Genomic DNA, 18876 nt, shown 5'->3' with positions numbered 1-18876 from the left:
GAGTCCTCAAACGGATATGTCGATGGAAAAATAAAAAAGTTGTGTCTCTGGGAAGAAATATGGGGAAAAAGTGCAAAAACCAGAAAGCGCCTGGTTGGGAAGGGGATAATGGTGTACACTGTATAGCTGTGAAACACTGTTGTACTTATGGACTGATCTTCTATAAGGAAAATCTAATCTATTTTCCCATTGGGCCATGATTCTCCTTCTCCTCACAATGTATTTTCATGGTTCCTCTCTTATTTCCTTGCTCGCATATCTCAATCTTACTTTCACTTTCTACCGTGCAGTCTTCTGTACCAGAATAGGGAATCACTTACTTTCATTTTGTAAGCTCGGTACAGAAATGACACAGCCCTTTATATTCAGAACTTTATCATCTGCCCCTGCCAGCGAAGGTTCATTGTAGACCGAAGACGGACATCTGAGAAGTTAGTGATCTTAACTCTACTACCAATAGATAACATTCTAAAAACCAATCAATTCCATCCAGCGTGGACATGTCCATGTTGGGCACCCACCAAACAACATCTGACCATCAGGTATGTTATTCTTTGGTACTTTGTAGGCTCCATCTCCATAGGGGTGTACAATACTCTTATTAGTACGATTCACCGGGCAGAGTAAATGAGCTGGACAGAACAAATTGGCAGGCTATAAAATACATAATAAATAATATTGCTTGCATTATTATTATGCTCCTCCTTGTAGGTACGTCGGGAGACCTCACCTGTCTCATCAGTCTATTTTCTGATTATGCATATGTCTCAGAATTCTTCTTGCTGAATATAGCTGGCCAAAGCCAATAAAGACAATTATTAATGATACATTTTCTCTATAATTTTCTCTATAGCTAAAGGGGTTTTGTAATGTTCCTAGTATTTTTTTTTTTTATAAATGTGCTGTAAAAAGTTTACTAACTTGGTTGAAACATGTACTGTCCATGCTTCAAAGTTCTTCTGTTCCTTATCAATATTTGCGGTGCATGTTGAATTGACCCCAGCCTAGAAAACTACCAGCTGGCAATGTAATTTTATGTTATTTCTCATAATTATTTTTCATGACTGTTATTAAAGATCATGTCGCTCCTGACCGCTGAGTTAGACTTGGAACCTAGTTTATTCCAAAGACATACAAACTTCTGGACAATCTGCATATGGTTCTGCAAGGAGTCAATAGCTGCCCAAAAATCATGCAGCTTCAAAAATTGGGAATAAAGCTGTTCGAGATGGACAGACATAGAGAAGGCAGAGATTGTTTATTACTGATTGTTGTATACACATTGTAATGAAGGCATGCTGCGGCATGATTAAAAATAAAAAAATAAGGAGAGCAAAGGCGTGCCACGGTGTACTTTTATTGCTGGTAATGCATGGTAACAATACGGCTGCTCTGTTTCATATTCTGGGACTTGTCGTGCCATCCAGGTTCATTCCTAACAAAGTCTTCTCATTAACTGTCTGTGAGTCTTGAGCAGGGCTCACACTATATAAAACCCCAGCTACCTTTGTCTCATTACCAGTTGGTAGTTATTCCTGACCTTGGTTCTATCCTAATATCTCTGCTGTCATGATCCTGTGTGTTATTCAGTTGCGGACCTCAGATTGATTGACTTTTGCCTGATGATTTTGAATTGGTTTCTGACTAATGATGCGCGAATGTGCTCGGATAAAGGGTTATCTGAGCACGCTTGGCTGCTAACCGAGTATCTTCGGCGTGCTAGAAAAATAGGTTTGAGTTGCCACAGCTACAGGTCTCGTGGCTGTTTAACAAACAGGCAATCCCCGCATGTGTTGCGGCTGTTGAACAGCTGCGAGACCTGCAGCCCTGACGACTTGAACCTATTTTTCGAGCGCGCCGAAGATACTCGGTTAGCACCCAAGCGTGCTCAGATAACCTCTTATCCGAGCATGTTCGCGCATTACTATGTCTCTGGTTTTGACTTGGCTTACATGACCATTCTCTGCCAGCCCACTCCACTGTCCAGCCGCCCCTCCGTGTACCCAACCCATGTGACACTATGTACATCAAAATCTGTGTAGGGTTTTAAAGGGTGAAAGCCAGAGTTTCCTTGAGATCTGATAGAGTGGCTAGCGCAAAGCCTGTCCATGGAAAACCTATTAAGAGCTGTAGGCGATCGTGAACAGAGATACTTTATAAATGCAAATAATAGAAAAAAAAAGTCAGTGCTTCTCCCAAAGGCAGGATAAACACTTTGGTCTGTATTCACATGTGTGGTGGACAATATTTGAGAGACGTCAAATCTAACATATCAAAATGTAGTTTGGGACTCACCACAGTATAATAAAACAGATGTTTATTTTCTTTGCATGGTCGATAGGTATGCAAAAATGCCAATAGACAGCAGGTCAGTAACCTATGGAATTTGATGCACAGGAAGCTTTCTCAAGGTTACTTTACTGTTTAACTTATGTGGTGAGTGCCAGTCTTCTTTTTGGTATGTTACTTTACAAATACCCAAAGGGCTTTTATCACCTTGTTGGTGACAAAATGTGTGAAATAAATAAAAAACATAATTTAATACAAGCAAGAAAAAAAAAAAAAAGCCATAGCTAGTCTAAATCGTGGTTTCTAGTCCTACCCTCGATCGAAAAAAAAAAAGAACTGTTTATCCAATGTACAAAACTAATTCTAATGGACTGGGGAAAGCAATTAAAAAGCTATTTAAATGGCACTTTGTGTTATTGAAAAATAAGAAAAAAAAAAGTTAAAAATAGACAAAAACATTTGATTTTCTTTACATTTTCACCTGAAATCACAAAAAAATAATAAATATGACTATAAAATGACATTAAAAGGAAGCTTTATTTATTATTATGAAAAAAAAGAAGCAAAATTATTTTAATAAGTGAATGAGAAAACACTTTAAACCCACATGTACAAAAAAAGAAAAGGAAAATGTGTTTGGTCATGAACAGGGAAAAATACCCTTGTGTTAAGTTAGTTAAAGTAGCTAATGGCTAAAAGTTGAATGACATTTAAAGCCAGCTGCCCAATAGCAACACTGATTTTTTTTTTCCCTACAACCACCACTAAAAATATTCCATTCTATATCTGTCAGATGCATGTAATCTTTTGTAACATCCACTTTATATAGGGAAACAGATAAATCCAGCGCCCAGACATTCTTCTTAAAAACATGTCTTTATTAAATGCGTTCCATAAAAAATCACATTCACGTTAAAATGCCAGGCAGACGCGTTTCGGCCTCTCAACCTTAGTCATTGCACAGGTGAATTGTCCCCAGTTTGCGCCAACGTCACATGAATAGGCTTGTTGTGGTCCCGCGCTTGCGCACTGTATGCTGTCACCCGCGCTATGTATTGTAAAGCCGCGCGTCAACATGCATGCATATTGATGATCGGCTCCCAAGCTCTCAATTGCGTGCATGGGAGCCGCTCATCACTGCGCACATGCGGGAGCCGATCGTCACTGTGCACGCATAGTGATGTTCAGCTTTACAATACACATTGCGCAAGCGTGGGTGACAGCATGCGGACCACAACAAGCCTATTCTTATGACGTCGGCGCAAACAGGGGACAATTCAAATTGAGTGGGCGGCGAGAAGAAGGACTGAATAAAGAAAGGAACACCCCTATGACTAAACAAGCAAGTAAGATATAAGTATATAATGTGGATTTTACACAAGATTAAGGTGCCGATTTTAATGCAAAAAAACGTGTTAGTGAAGCACATTGCATCACTAACAACAACCTGGGAGCAGTTTACATGCTCCAACTGACATGACAGGTTCCCTTTAAAGAGACTCTGTCAACAGAGAATGACTGTTCAAGCTAAGTCCTGTCACTTGGGGCTTCACAGCAGGGCCAATCATTTAAATACACCTTCCCACCTGCTTGCTGTCCCTATATAGCCACCCCCCCCCCCTTATTTGATTGACAGCTCTGGCTTCATAGAGCCAGAGAAAGGTGGGTATAGATAGGAAACAAGCAAGTGGGGAGATGTACAGTGCAGACCAAAAGTTTGGACACACCTTCTCATTTAAAGATTTTTCTGTAATTTCAGGACTATGAAAATTGTACAGTCACACTGAAGGCATCAAAACTATGAATTAACGCATGTGGAATTATATACTTAACAAAAAAGTGTGAAACAACTGAAAATATGTCTTATATTCTAGGTTCTTCAAAGTAGCCACCTTTTGCTTTGATGACTGCTTTGCACACTGTTGGCATTCTCTTGATGAGCTTCAAGAGGTAGTCACCGGAAATGGTCTTCCAACAATCTTGAAGGAGTTCCCAGAGATGCTTAGCACTTGTTGGCCCTTTTGCCTTCACTCTGCGGTCCAGCTCACCCCAAACCATCTTGATTGGGTTCAGGTCTGGTGACTGTGGAGGCCAGGTAATCTGGCGTAGCACCCCATCACTCTCCCTCTTGGTCAATTAGCCCTTACACAGCCTGGTGGTGTGTTTGGGGTCATTGTCCTGTTGAAAACGAAATGATGGTCTAACTAAACGCAAACCGGATGGAATAGCATGCCGCTTCAAGATGCTGTGGTAGCCATGCTGGTTCAGTAGGCCTTCAATTTTGCATAAATCCCCAACAGTGTCACCAGCAAAGCACCCCCACACCATCACACCTCCTCCTCCATGCTTCACGGGTGGAACCAGGCATGTAGAGTCCATCCGTTGACTTTTTCTGCGTCGCACAAAGACACGGCGGTTGGAACTAAAGATCTCAAATTTGGACTCATCAGACCAAAGCACAGCTTTCCACTGGTCTAATGTCCATTCCTTGTGTTCTTTAGCCCAAACAAGTCTATTCTGCTTGTTGCCTGTCCTTAGCAGTGGTTTCCTAGCAGCTATTTTACCATGAAGGCCTGCTGCACAAAGTCTCCTCTTAACAGTTGTTGTAGAGATGTGTCTGCTGCTAGAACTCTGTGTGGCATTGCACTGGTCTCAAATCTGAGCTGCTGTTAACCTGCGATTTCTGAGGCTGGTGACTCGGATAAACTTATCCTCAGAAGCAGAGGTGACTCTTGGTCTTCCTTTCCTGGGGCTGTCCTCATGTGAGCCAGTTTCTTTGTAGCGCTTGATGGTTTTTGTAACTGCACTTGGGGACACTTTCAAAGTTTTCCCAATTTTTCGCACTGACTGACCTTCATTTCTTAAAGTACTGATGACCACTCATTTTCCTTTACTTAGCTGCTTTTTTCTTGCCATAATACAAATTCTAACAGTCTATTCAGTAGGACTATCAGCTGTGTATGCACCAGACTTCTGCACAACACAACTGATGGTCCTAACCCCATTTATAAGGCAAGAAATCCCACTTATTAAACCTGACAGGGCACACCTGTGAAGTGAAAACCATTTCCGGTGACTACCTCTTGAAGCTCATCAAGAGAATGCCAAGAGTGTGCAAAGCAGTCATCAAAGCAAAAGGTGGCTACTTTGAAGAACCTAGAATATAAGACATATTTTCAGTTGTTTCACACTTTTTTGTTAAGTATATAATTCCACATGTGTTAATTCATAGTTTTGATGCCTTCAGTGTGAATGTACAATTTTCATAGTCATGAAAATACAGAAAAATCTTTAAATGAGAAGGTGTGTCCAAACTTTTGGTCTGTACTGTATATAAATGATTGGCCCCACCATGAAGCACCGAGCGCCTGTACTTGGTTTGAACAGTCATTCTGTACCGACATAGTCCCTTTAAACATGATGCCACTGTTGCCACAGGCCACTTTGGAATCTGTCATAAATAATGCAAAATAAGCAAAAATCATAATTCTTTTTGATTAATTTTCCAACTTTTTACTTTTTTTCTTGCTATTGTGCCTGGTATCCAATTGATACTGATGGAAAGAAACATCTACATAAATTCCATTTTTAAATTCTCTTTGTAAAGTTAAGCTTTAAGTCAGTGTCTAAAACCCAACTTGTACCCTCTTAAGCCTCTCAAGCTTTTCCAAAGAGGGATGTTGCCTTCCCAATGAGTTGCATCCAACTATGTCAATTTAAAACCAAGAGGGGGTCCAGCAAGGTCTCAAATTTTGGCACATATGCCAGTAACAGAAGTCTTTTTACCAGTCACATGACAGGTTTGACAGAGCCCACATCAGTGAGTAGAGTCTAAAATATCAGCATGAAATTCTGCTAAATTAGCTGAGAAGAGCTAGTTTCATTTGCACACAGCAGTTTCATAGAATTAGTGAAGAGACCAGGAGGAGAGCTGGTAAGCATTTGGCTTCAAGTTATAGAACCCCCCCAATTATGACCATTATCTTTCTGCATGAAGCAAAGGAATCCATGAATGAAAACTTAAGGATAGATCCTTCATTTTCAGGACATCAAGATTTTTCCAATCTCACAAATTGCAAAAGCAGTTTACCTTTCAGTCTATTTGCATTCAGAATTTATCAACTACATATCTCCGATCTTGACATGTGTCAACATGTACAGGTTGTTTAGTTTTCAGCAAGTATGGATTATACATGAATGGCTTGAAGTGAGACACTCTGAAAAAAGTGGTATAGGGAAAGGATTTTTGTTCATGATAGTTTTTGACCAGAAAAAACAGTGTAAAAGTGAAGCCGTTCGCAAATTTGATTGATTGGCCTACTATTACTAGATGTATGGGCACCTGTAAGGTGTCCAGGACGGTAGTCGTGGGCGAGCTGCTGCTTCTCCACACCCTGGCACCCCACAAACAAACAGTGTCTCAGTCCATATGTGCTGTGAAGTTTATTTTGCACTCACTTGTAGGCCGGATGCCTCCGCTGCATCCACGTCCTTGGTTCCAGGATCAGCCGCGCACACATCAGGGGACACCTGGTTTGTTTTAACAAGTTCAATTTTACTGGAGAGTTCAATTACATCAGTTTTTAAAATGTAGTATTGGGCACAGCACCCTCCGTTTTTTTTTTCATTAACTCAGTACTTTTTTAAGCATTTGCTTACGTTCAGCTCAGACTGTCCCTACTTTAACAGCTGCTGGTCATCTGGCACCACAGCATTCCCGAGATCCATTACGTTTCCCTCACGCGGTTCCCCGTCCAGCTTCGTCTGTATGACAGGAATGAAGACACACTCCTCATTGCCTAGTTGGGGCCATAGGCCTCAGACATTGTAGAAAGGTCCTCATGAAATTTGGTACGACCTCATGCTGCCAGAATGAAATGTACTTCATATTAGAACCCTCCTGTTTGTTTTTTCCATCTTGTGTTTTGCGGTCACGTGACCACCTGCCTTCACATTCCAGCTCCGCTCTCCTGGCTGTGTTGGACTTCAGTGTTGTTTGACTGTCTTGCTAGCCTGGTGCTTCGGTGCCTATCTCTGTCAGTTCGCTTGGTCCTTCTGGGACCTCTAGTACCTTTTTTGTCTGTTTGTCTTTTTGTGTTCTGAAACAACTTCTCTGTTTAGGAGGTGTCCCATTTTTTGTTCCAGTCCTTAGTTGTTTTAGGGACCCCTCCCCTTATGCTATAGGTCTTCTTTCAGACTAGCCGAGGACTAAGGCGGGTCTGGTCGCTAGGAACAGGCAGCCAGCTACATCATATGGATTCAGCTTAGTCTTACTGTAGGGACAGCTTTCCCCTATCTTTCCTTAGTACATGTTGCAGATCATAACACTTGACGTGCCTCCAGCCCACTGCACCTTGAATTTGATCTTAACACGAACCTCATACTTTTTCTAACTGACTAAACCAGGAAGTAGTTCCCCTTTTAGTTGACCTTGACCTTCCCATCCTGGGCTGGTTCCAAACATTTAACTATATCCTACACTATTCCTATCACTTATACACTAATAAGGCCCACCATTGCATATCTTGCTCTGTCATTTTTTTAGGCCCTAAACCCTAAGCTATATCTAAAGTCACTAAACTATGTCCTATGCTTTCCATACCCCTGAGCTGGTGTACCAGAGTTACCTTAGGTGATACCTTACAATATCCACACAGCAGCATCAGTTACAGCACACTCTATATATTTTACATGTCATTATAAAACGCAATAAAACCGCATGCAATATTCACAACACCATTTGTTGTCTTCAGGGGCAGCTATACGACAGTCTCTGTCACACCCTTACATACCTCCCCTCTTTAAATATGGTCATCCTCCATCATAACGGAACCTGCAAGACAACAATGCCCACCTAAAATGCATAAAATACACTTTCACATTAAATGCACATACAATTTAAAGCTCCTTTCATCCAGGGATAAAAAGTGACTTTTTGCTGGTCAACCCTGACCTTGGTCCCACTCAGTTGGGACCCTGGAACATAGACTCCAAGTCCTTTAATAAACCGGCCCTTTGGCCCACATAACAGTAGTCGCCCAGCGGTCCATGGGCACAGTCCTTTCCTCTTCAACCCGGCAGGCACATCGGGTCGTCCATTTTTTTCACGGATCCACATGACCCCGGTCCTACTGCTTCGGGGACACCTACACAGAGTGTCCAAGTTCCTTTAAACATGGGTCTGTATGACCCCGATCCTACTGCTCCAGGGACCCCGACACAGAGTGTCCACATTCCTTCAAATGGTAGGCCAACATAACAGCTCCAACAGTCCAGGAACACAGTCCTTGCAGTCCCGACCCGGCTCGATCATCAGGTCATCCGTTTCCTCCCCCTCACCCTCTTTTGTGAACAACAGTCACTTTAAATAAGTGCAGTGCTGCCCCCATGTCAGGTTCACAGCCCCTGGGAAAGTTCATAGAGTAGGGCAGAGTCCATGGGAGCAATGGGACAGAGTCCATGGGGCAGTTGCACACAGTCCATAGAGGCCACAAGGGTTTCTGGCCCTTTAAGAGTCCACAGTCTTGCAAACAAGCAGTGGGTGCGCAAACATGTGCAAAATAACATGGAGGGGGGGACAACATACAACATAAACCTTTGGCCGTACTGGCCAACACCGGCTGTCTCCAGTACACTTAGGGCATCCTGCCTTCAGGGATGCTGAACAGTCCTGTTTGATTTGCAACAAGAAATTACAGCTGACACACCTGAGGCCGTCTTCAGTCCCAGGTTTCCTGGGCCCCTGATTTGCCTATGTAGGTGGCCGACCTCGGGCCCTGATATACAAAGATGGTGGTGCCCGTGGCCTCACCATGGCGAGATCCCCGGCCATTGCCACCGGAGGAGTCACTGGCACTGGACTCTCCACTGCCCCTGTGGATCCTCTCTTCGGCTTCCTGGGGCATGGGGCTTGGTGGCTTGAGAGTGGTAGCCCTCACTCGGGGCACATCCGCTGTCTGGTGAGGAACAGGGTTCGGTAGCCTGGGGTTGATGGCCCTCGCCTGAGGTGTGGCCGCTACCTGCGTTCACATGGCCTCCTGGACCTCTGCCACCCGACGGTCCTCTTCAGGAGCCACCGCCTACCAGCCCCTAGGGACTTCCTCCTAGATTAAGGTCATGTAGCAGGCATTAACGTATAACTTACCTACGGTTCCGGCCTCGCGGATGAAGCCGTACCCCCAACTTGAATTAAAAAATGGATGAGGCCATGAGTCATCCGACCGGCAACTGCTCCTCTCATGGGACGTCCCAATTCAGCCCTCACCCATTTCTCCCACCGCTTCTTCTGGTCAACCCCCCCCCGCTATCCATCTCACCTCTTCGGGGGTTGGGTCAGGTCCTCCTCATACATCATGGGCAGTGGCTTGGGAGTAGGGGGCTGTGGTGGACTCACCAGCCAAATGCTCGCCTTCAACCACTTTCCCCTGTTACTCAGCCTCGTCGCCTGGGGCACTCCCTCCTCTGCCTGATCCTCCGGAAATTTTGGCAGGATCTTTGCTTTGAGGCCCTCATCCAGAAGCTTGATTACCACTGGGGTCTCTGCTACCCTTAGTCCTCCTGGCCGCATCTCTTCCTCTGCCTCCACCATCCGGCATTTCCACTTGGTCCGTCCGGGCCCACCGTGGAGAGTGATGCCGTAACTCTGACCATCCTGCTCTACTGGAACCAGTTACTGCTCCATCCCAGATGTCTTTTTTCTCACTCGCTCGCTCCCACAATGGCGCTGCCCCTCTCACCTCAAGGTGAACTCTTTCAGGACTCTGCCCTTCCCTGGGTGGGGTTACTTACGGTTTCTCCATCTGTTTTACGGGCAGGGTTTCTTCTTCTTCCCCGAGCCCATCTGGGGCAGACACTGCTCATGATGGGACATCTTCGCCATGCAGACCTCCTTTTGGGTTGGATGTGCTTTGGCACCTTTTCGCTCCAGAGATGCCCACGACAAGTGGAGCCTCATCTGGTTTTCGCGCCATCATCCGCCATCTTGGGTCTCTTGACAGCCGCCATCTTAGTTTTTATCGAAATTTTCCCTGCATCTTTCACGTTCTAATGATGCATGATTTCGTCCTGCCAACTACGCCAAGTTCTAAGGTGTCCAAGACGGTAGCCATGGGTGAGCTGCTGCTTCTCCATGCCCTGGCTCCCCAGAAGCAAACAGTGTCACAGCATTTGTGCTGTGATGTGAAGTTTGCTTTGCACTCACTTTTAGGCCTATGGCCTCCGCTGCATCCACGCCCTTGGTTCCAGGATCAGCAGGACACCCAGTTCATTTTAACAAGTTCAACTTTGCTGGACAGTTTAAGTACATCAGTTTTTAACACGTATTATCAGGCACAGCACCCTCTGGTTCTTGTTCCATCAACACAGTACATTTCAAGCATTTGTTTACGTTCAGATCAGACTGCTCCTACTTTAACATCATCTCCTGTTAGCCCTAGGAAGTCTGCATCCGGCACCACAGCGTTCCCAAGATCCGTTACATTTCCCTCATGCTGTTCGATGTCTGGCTTAAGACACACTCCTCAGTGCCTAGTTCAGGCCGTATGCAGGAAATTTGGTACAGCATCAATCTGCAAGAACAATATGTACTTCACGTGCCTCTAGCCAGCTGCACCGTGAACTTGATCTTGACACGAACCTCACACTTTCTCTAACTTACTAAACCAGAAAGTTCCCCTTTTATCTTGACCTTGACCCTCCCATCTTGGCCTTTTCCCAAACATTTAACTATATCCTACACTGTTCTTATTGATAATAAGGCCCACCACTACCAATCTTACTCTGTTACTGCTCTGAGCCCTAAACCCTAACATATATCTAAAGTCACTAAACTATATCCTATACTTTCCCTACCGCTGAGCTTCGTGTGCCAGAGTTACGTGGGGTGTTACCTTACAGCCTTACAGCACCCACATAGTAACATAAGTTACAACACACTGTATACATTTTACCTGTCATCATAAAACGCAATAAAACTGAATGTCAATATTCACATAATGCAATTTGTTGTTTTAGGGGCAGGTATACGACAGTCTCTGTCACACCCTTTGGTACATCATTACTTATTTCTATAACTTGGGAAAAATAGACCAAAAAAATACATCCACATATTCAAAAAATCGTAAAGCAATACGGCAAATAGTTAGGGATAAACAGATTTTGCTGTACTCAGGTTATAAAAAATAGCATTTGAATAGCTGAAATAGGAGATGAAGACTGTAGAAAGTGGCACTCGCCACTGGTGTGTAAATGAAAACAAGAGCCGGATGAAGCGTGTACTCATGCGAAACAGCTGTTGTTCATTCATTCCTCTTTGTCTTTACTGTTCATGTGATGATTGAATAAAGCTGCCATTTTATTTACTCACCAGTGGTGACTGCCATTTTGTACAATCTCATCTCTTTTTTCTATAACTTTCTCTAACTTATTAGACTTTAGGCTTAAGATGGTGGTATGTGCAAACAAAAGAATCGTTTAGCCAAGTAATAGTATCTGCCGAGATGAACTAATATTTGGCCAACAAATATAAAAGATATATGCCCACCTATTGATCAGAAGAAACCGATTTTTACAACTTGTTTGTAGCAAGGTCTGGGTTGTGATACTGTATAATACATCTGTAATCAAATTCATTCCCTTCTTGTGTTTTAGGAGTGTCCAAGAAACTGATTTAGTTGTTATTATAACCACAGTGGTTTGTCCTGATGAGAGAAGTGTGAACTTTGAAACATGTAGACAAATAAATAAACCGTACTCCTGGACTTCTCCTTCCTTTATTATTATTATTATTATTATTTATTTCTATAGCTCCATTGATTCCATGGTGTTGTACATAAGAAGGGGTTACATACCAAATACAGCTATCACTTACATTAAACAAACTAACAATGATATACTGGTACGGAGGGAAGACGACCCTGCCCTTGCGGGCTTACATTCTACAGGAATGGGGCGGAGACAGTAGGTTGGGGGGTTGCAGTAGCTCTGGTGTTGTTGAGGTGGCAGCAAGCAAGGTCATGGCAGTCTGTAAGCTTGTTTGAAGAGATGGGTTTTCAGGTTCCGTCTGAAGGATCCAGGTGTGGTGGATAATCGGACGTATTGAGACACAGAATTCCATAGGATGGGGGATATTCGGGAGAAATCTTGGAGGCGATTGCATGAGGAACGAATAAGTGTGGAGGAGAGAAGGAGGTCTTGGGGGGACCGGAGATTACGTGAGGGAATATATCGGGAGATTAGTTCAGAGATGTACGGAGGAGAGAGGTTATGGATGGCTTTGTAGGTCAGTGTTAGCAGTTTGAACTGGATACGCTGGGCAATTGGGAGCCAGTGAAGGGATTTGCAAAGGGGGGTAGCAGAGGAGTAGCGAGGCGAGAGATGGACCAGTCGCGCAGCAGAGTTAAGGATCGACGGGAGTGGAGTGAGAGTGCTAGCAGGTAGGCCACAGAGGAGGATGTTGCAGTAGTCGAGGCGGGAGATGATGAGGGCATGCACAAGCAGTTTAGTAGATTGAGGGTTGATGAAAGGATGGATTCTGGAAATATTTTTGAGCTGGAGGCGACAGGAGGTGGCGAGAGCTTGGGTGTGGAGTTTGAAGGACAGGGCAGAGTCAAGGGTTACTCCAAGGCAGCGGATTGTGAGATGGGGGAAAGATAATGAGTTCAGTTTTGTCCACATTGAGCTTGAGGTAGTCGGAGGAGAAGAAGGAGGATATGGCTGCTAGACATGCTGGAATTCTGGACAGCAGAGAGGTGACATCTGGGCCAGAGAGGTACATCTGAGTGTCATCAGCATACAGATGGTACTGGAATCCATGGGATTTTATGAGCTGTTCCAGGCCAAGGGTATAGATTGAGAAGAGTAGGGGTCCTAGGACAGAGCCTTGAGGGACTCCAACAGAGAGGGGGTGGGGTGAGGAGGTAGTGTGGGAGTGGGAGACGCTAAATGTGTGGTTAGAAAGGTATGAGGAGAACCAAGATAGGGCAAGGTCTTTGATGCCAAAAGAAGAGAGGATCTGTGGTAGGAGGCAGTGGTCAACTGTATCGAAAGCAGAGGACAGGTCAAGAAGAAGGAGTACAGAGAATTGTCTGTTAGTTTTGGCTGTAAGTAAGTCATTGGTGATTTTGGTAAGGGCAGTTTCGGTGGAATGGTGGGGGCGGAAGCCGGATTGTTGGTTGTCGAAGAGAGAGTTAGATGAGAAGTGGGAGGAAAGTTAAGCATGAACGTGTTGCTCAAGGAGCTTGGAGGCAAATGGGAGCAGCGATATGGGGCGATAGCTGGACAAAGCGGTTGGGTCGAGGGATGGCTTTTTGAGGATGGGCGTGATTGTGGCATGTTTGAAGGCAGTGGGGAAGGTACCAGAAAATATTGATAGGTTGAAAAGATGGGTTAGGGATGGGATGAGTGTGGGAGTGAGGTTGTGGAGGAGGTGGGATGGGATGGGGTCGAGTGCACAAGTGGTGAGGTGTGATTTGGAGAGGGGACGAGTAAGGTCTCTTTCCATGATGTTGGGAAGGGAGGTTCTGGGGGTAGGGCAATGGTGTGGAAAACAAAGGGGTTGTGGTGAAGTAAAGACAAGTAAAGGCAAGTAAAGACTTGCCGTGTTTGGTTAATCTTGTTTTTGAAGTGTGTGGCAAACTCTTCAGCAGAGATGACGGAGGTTGGAGGGGGCAGTGGAGGGCGGAGGAGAGAGTTAAAAGTGTTGAATAGCTGTTTGGGGTTGTAAGATAGAGAAGATATGAGGGTTGTGAAGTAGGCCTGTTTAGCAGAGGTGAGTGCTGATTTGAATGCGAATGTTGCTTGTTTGAATGCAGTGAAGTCATCTTGAGAATGTGTTTTCTTCCAACACCCCTCCGCAACCATGGACGCTTGTCGAAGCTGTTTAGTGAGGTTGTGGTGCCAGGGATGCCTGTTGACTCGTCACGCTCTGCCAAGCATAAGAGGGGCGACCTAGTCAATAGCTGATGCGATAGTGGCATTGTAGAAAGCGGTGGCGCTGTCTGTGTCATGAAGTGAAGATATGGATGTCAGTGGTAGAACAGAGTCAGAGAGTGTGTGGGTGTTTAGATGTGCAATGTTTCTGCGGGGATGTGCTAGTTGCTGGACATGGTTGACAGGTGAGGAGGACAGGGATGAGAAAGTGAGTAGATGGTGGTCAGATAGGGGTAGGGGGGAGGTTGTAAGGTTAGATAGGGAGCAGAGTCGGGTGATGATGAGGTCTAGTGTGTGTCCGTCTGTGTGAGTGGCTGAGGAGGACCACTGAGTAAGTCCAAAGAATGAAGTAAGCGATAGGAGTTTGGATGCTGCTGACTGGTGTGTGTCAGTTGGGATGTTGAAATCGCCCATGATGATTGTTGGAATGTCAGCAGAGAAAAAGTAAAGAAGCCAGGTGGAGAATTGGTCAATAAAGGCAGTGACCGAGCCTGGAGGTCGGTATATGACAGCCACTTGGAGGTTGGAGGGAGAGTAAATGCGGACAGAGTGGACTTCAAAAGAAGGGAGAATAAGAGAGGTTAGAGGAGGAGTAGGGCTAAAGGTGCAGTTGTTAGAAAGGAGAAGACCCACTCCTCCACCATGTCTGTTACCAGGGCGAGGAGTGTGGGTGAAGTGGAGGCCACCGTAACACAGCGCAGCAGGGGAGGCAGTGCCAGAGGGTGTCAACCATGTCTCTGTGATGCCCAGGAAGGAGAGATGACGAGAGGTAAAGAGGCCGTGAACAAAATGGAATTTGTTGCAGACAGAGCAACATCATCATTTTCATCATCATTTACCAGCAGCACAGAATTAACCCATTCACTCCAATTTCTGAAACTTTCATACCAGTCTCTTCACTAATAATTTCTTTCTTTCTAATTCCCTTAGGTCCCATTTAGACAGGCCAACCACGGCTGTTAAGCGACCACTGATCGGCTATATTCAGGTTGAATGGCGGTTGCTTTATGGCCTGTTTAGACAGGCTGTCCGCACTTGCATGTGCACAGAGCATCATGGAATTGACAGCACATGTCCTGTTTACACAGGATGATGTGCTTCCGAGAACAATGAAATTTAAAATTGCTTAGAAATCATCATTCCTGGTTCATAAGTGTTTTGCTTATTTGTTGGGTGATTGTTGACTTGTTTAGACAGGCCGATAATTGAGAAACGAGTATTCCTAGGAATGATCATTCCATCGGTCTGTCTAAATGGGCCCTTAGTGGTTGCTGGACCACAGTACTTTTATTAATCTAACACCACCAGTGTCACACCTCAGCAACCTATGGGCACAAAATGCATGTTAATTAGATTTTGTAGGTATAACAAGCCGTGGTCACCATTCAAAGGGTAAAAGGTTTTTTTTTGTTATATATCTCAAAATATAAAAAGGAAACAAGTGCTCCAAAGTGCAACTTTGTTAATATAACCCATGATATAAAAATGTCCTGGTGCAGAAAGAAAAGAGACAAAAGACAAAGAAAAAGCGGTGGAGATGGTTTAAAAAATGCTCCCATTAGGATTAGCCACTCACTAACTTGCCGGGGTATGCTCACAGCATAACACTTGTGCCTTTTCAGATAGTGATAGTAAAATCCACTGAAGCTGTAAATCCACGTAGTCATAAAAAATATTGCACGTGAAGATGGGTTAATTCAATTGTGTAAAATCCAAAATCGCAAGATGGTTGTTTAAATATATTTTACATTTTTCAACAGTAAAAGATGTGACACAATTGAAGCATTACAGTGCCAGCCTCTTACTTAGGCCACGGCCCCACTATCAGTATTCGGTCAGTATTTTTTCTCAGGAGTGGGAGACAAAACCAGGAGTGGGTGATAAATGGAGAATTGGTGACTTGTTTCTATTATACCTTTTCTCTGATTGTTCCTCACCTGGTTTTGGCTCCCACTCCTGAGAAAAATACTGACCGATTACTGACCAAATACTGATAGTGGGGCCGTGGCCAAATACTGATAGTGGGGCCGTGGTCTTAGGATAATATATACCAATATGCTGATAATAGCATTGCAGCCAATTAAATACACCAATATTCTAAAACAGTATGTATTAATTGGCTCCGAGCACTGTTTTCTGAATATTGATGTGTTTGTATCACTGCTTACGTTTTGATGGTGACGGGTTATAGAGGAAGCAGACAATTATTCTGAACATTTCAACATGATTTTTTTTTTTTTTAACAATCACTGCCAGATTTCAAAAGAATATCCTCTGAATATAGACTAGACTTGTAAGGCTGAAAGTGAAATTAAAAGGACATCTTTTTTAAGGTTTAAGAGGAAATTCTATATCATGTGGTTGTAATGTCATACTTTGCCTCGTACATGAAAACTTGAGTGTAAGTCTGACCCTCATTGGGGATCTGATCTTTGGGACCCGTGAAGATGACAGTGGGCTACAGTGCTCTTGAGATCTCTGAATCCCCTTCATTATATACATAAACACAGCTGCTTGACCGTACAGGCTTCTGTATCTGGTCCAAGCTAGAATCTGATTGATGACTCTGGTAGTAGACTATGCTATTGTTTAGCAGTATATTAGTTTAACATACATAAAGTGCTATCGCATTTTCAGTATGACTGTTCTTTTAAAGTATTGGGCCTCATGCATAAAAACTGTAAATGTTTTAAAGGGAATCTTTCACCAGATTTTTGCTACCCCATCTGAGAGCCGCATAATGTGGCGGCAGAGATACTGATTCCAGCGATGTATCATTTAATGAGCTGCTTGCTGTCATTTTGATAAAACAATTTTTTTCTGCTGCAGATGTAGCAGTTCTCTGAATATTGAGCTCTGAGTAATCCCGCTCAGATCACTGATTGGCTTCTTTCTGCCCATATACACAGAAAGCTGCTAATCAGCAGGGTTACACAGAGCTCATTAATATACTAGACACCCTCTCCGCAGGGTTACTAGTCCTCTAATAATAATCTCCTGCTCATAAAACAGTATTTCATCAAAACTACACTAAGCAGCCCAGTAATTCACACATTGCTGGAATCAGGGTCTCTGCCTCTACATTATGCTGCTTTCAGATTAGGTGGCAAAAACCTGGTGACAGATTCCCTTTAAATAGTCATGGATGTCAGCGTAAAAGCCATTTGCTATTGTCTATTTTACTCACACAAGTAGCTGATGTAATCAATTTCGTAGCTCACAATAACTGGTGGATTCTTAGAGAAACAGAAATGGTCAATGGTAGTTTTACATCAAAGAAAATGGAGTTTACTAAAGGGAGTCTGTCATTCCCAGAAAACAATTTCAACTAAGCAGATAGTCATAGTCAGTCATACTGATGACTTAGCCCATATAAAAATCATACTTTTACTGTATAAATCTGTCTCCATCGGGCAAAAAACGCTTTATTGCCATGTGCTAACTAGGGTTCTTAGTGCCCCATTCTGCAGCCTGCATATGGAAACCTCTGCCTCCCTCTCTGGTGATTGACAGCGTAGTCTAAGGAGAAAGGTAGTGACATTACAATCCACATGATATAGAATTTCCTTTTAAAACCTTACAAAGCATGTCCTCTTAATTTCACTTTCAGCCTTGCAAATCTAGTCTAAAGGTAGCGGATATTCTTTTGAAATCTGTCAATGATTCCAACAAAAAAAAAAAATGTTGAAATGTTCCGAATAATTGTCTGCTTCCTCTAAAACCCGTCACCATCAAAACTAAAGCAGTGACATAAACACATCAATAATATTCTAAAAACAGAGTTAAGAGCCAATTAATACTGTACATACTGTTTTACAATATTGGTCTATTTTATTTGGCTCCAATGTTATTTTCAGCATATTGGTGTATATAATCCTGAGTAAGGGGCTGTTCCGGCACGGAAATGCTTCAATTGTTGCACACCTTTTTACTTGTGAAAAAAATTAAAATGTGAAAGTAATAGGTTAGAATATCTCCTTTTCCACTGACTTAGTTTACTAGCTTATATTGTCTGACTTGCCTTCTAAAATATAACTTGAAGTAAAATTATCTTTAGCTAATACATTAATATGCCAGAGAGAAACAGGAGATGAGTTTTGGGGGAAAGGAGGGGAGGGATAGGTAATATGGCTAGTTATATTAAATAACTAGCTGTACCCGGCCACGTGTTGCTGTGATTCAGTGTGGTTAAATGGAAAAGAAAGAAAAGAGAAAGCACACGTTTCTAAAATATTTAATTTCACAATGCTTGTGGGTATACAATATTTTTTGTTGTTCCATTGTCTGTGTAGATATAGAGATTGTCTGGTTTGCCGACTTAGAACACGCAACATATATCTGTCCATGTGAGAAGCAATCTGTGTCTAGATTTAAACCTCACAATTCTAAAGATTGGCCCTGAGCTTTGTTGATGGTGATTGCAAATGCCAATCGAATTGGGAATTGCAATTTCTTAAATTGAAATGGCATATCCGTTGGAATCATGGGAATGCGAGGAATGAGGACATCTTCACCTTTGAAAGGTCCTGTGAAGAGTGTTGCTTCATCAATTTTGCTCATTACTTGTTTTACTGCAAGCCGCGTGCCGTTGCAAAGCTTTGTCCGGTTGATGTTTCGCAACATGATAATTGGCCGATTTTCAATTGCATTACGTGCGGT

At 43.4% G+C, this 18876-nt stretch overlaps 1 protein-coding gene across 1 annotated transcript in view; it reads left to right on the top strand.

Annotated features, from left to right (window-relative positions):
- Window positions 1-261: 261 nt before the first annotated feature.
- LOC141225872 (transcription factor ETV7-like) overlaps window positions 262-18876 on the top strand; it is a 105764-nt gene continuing 87149 nt past the window's right edge. The window contains exon 1 of the mRNA XM_073667108.1: window positions 262-542. Within this exon, the coding sequence (XP_073523209.1) occupies window positions 501-542 (42 nt within the window). The 5' untranslated portion in view covers window positions 262-500. The remainder of the gene's footprint in view (window positions 543-18876) is intronic.

This window comes from Phyllobates terribilis, unplaced genomic scaffold (assembly GCF_046119375.1).
Source record: "Phyllobates terribilis strain yellow unplaced genomic scaffold, ASM4611937v1 Scaffold_2__4_contigs__length_985480577, whole genome shotgun sequence".
NCBI lineage: Eukaryota > Metazoa > Chordata > Amphibia > Anura > Dendrobatidae > Phyllobates > Phyllobates terribilis.
Note: the sequence above shows the minus strand (reverse complement) of the source record. Positions and strands in the feature narration are given on the sequence as shown.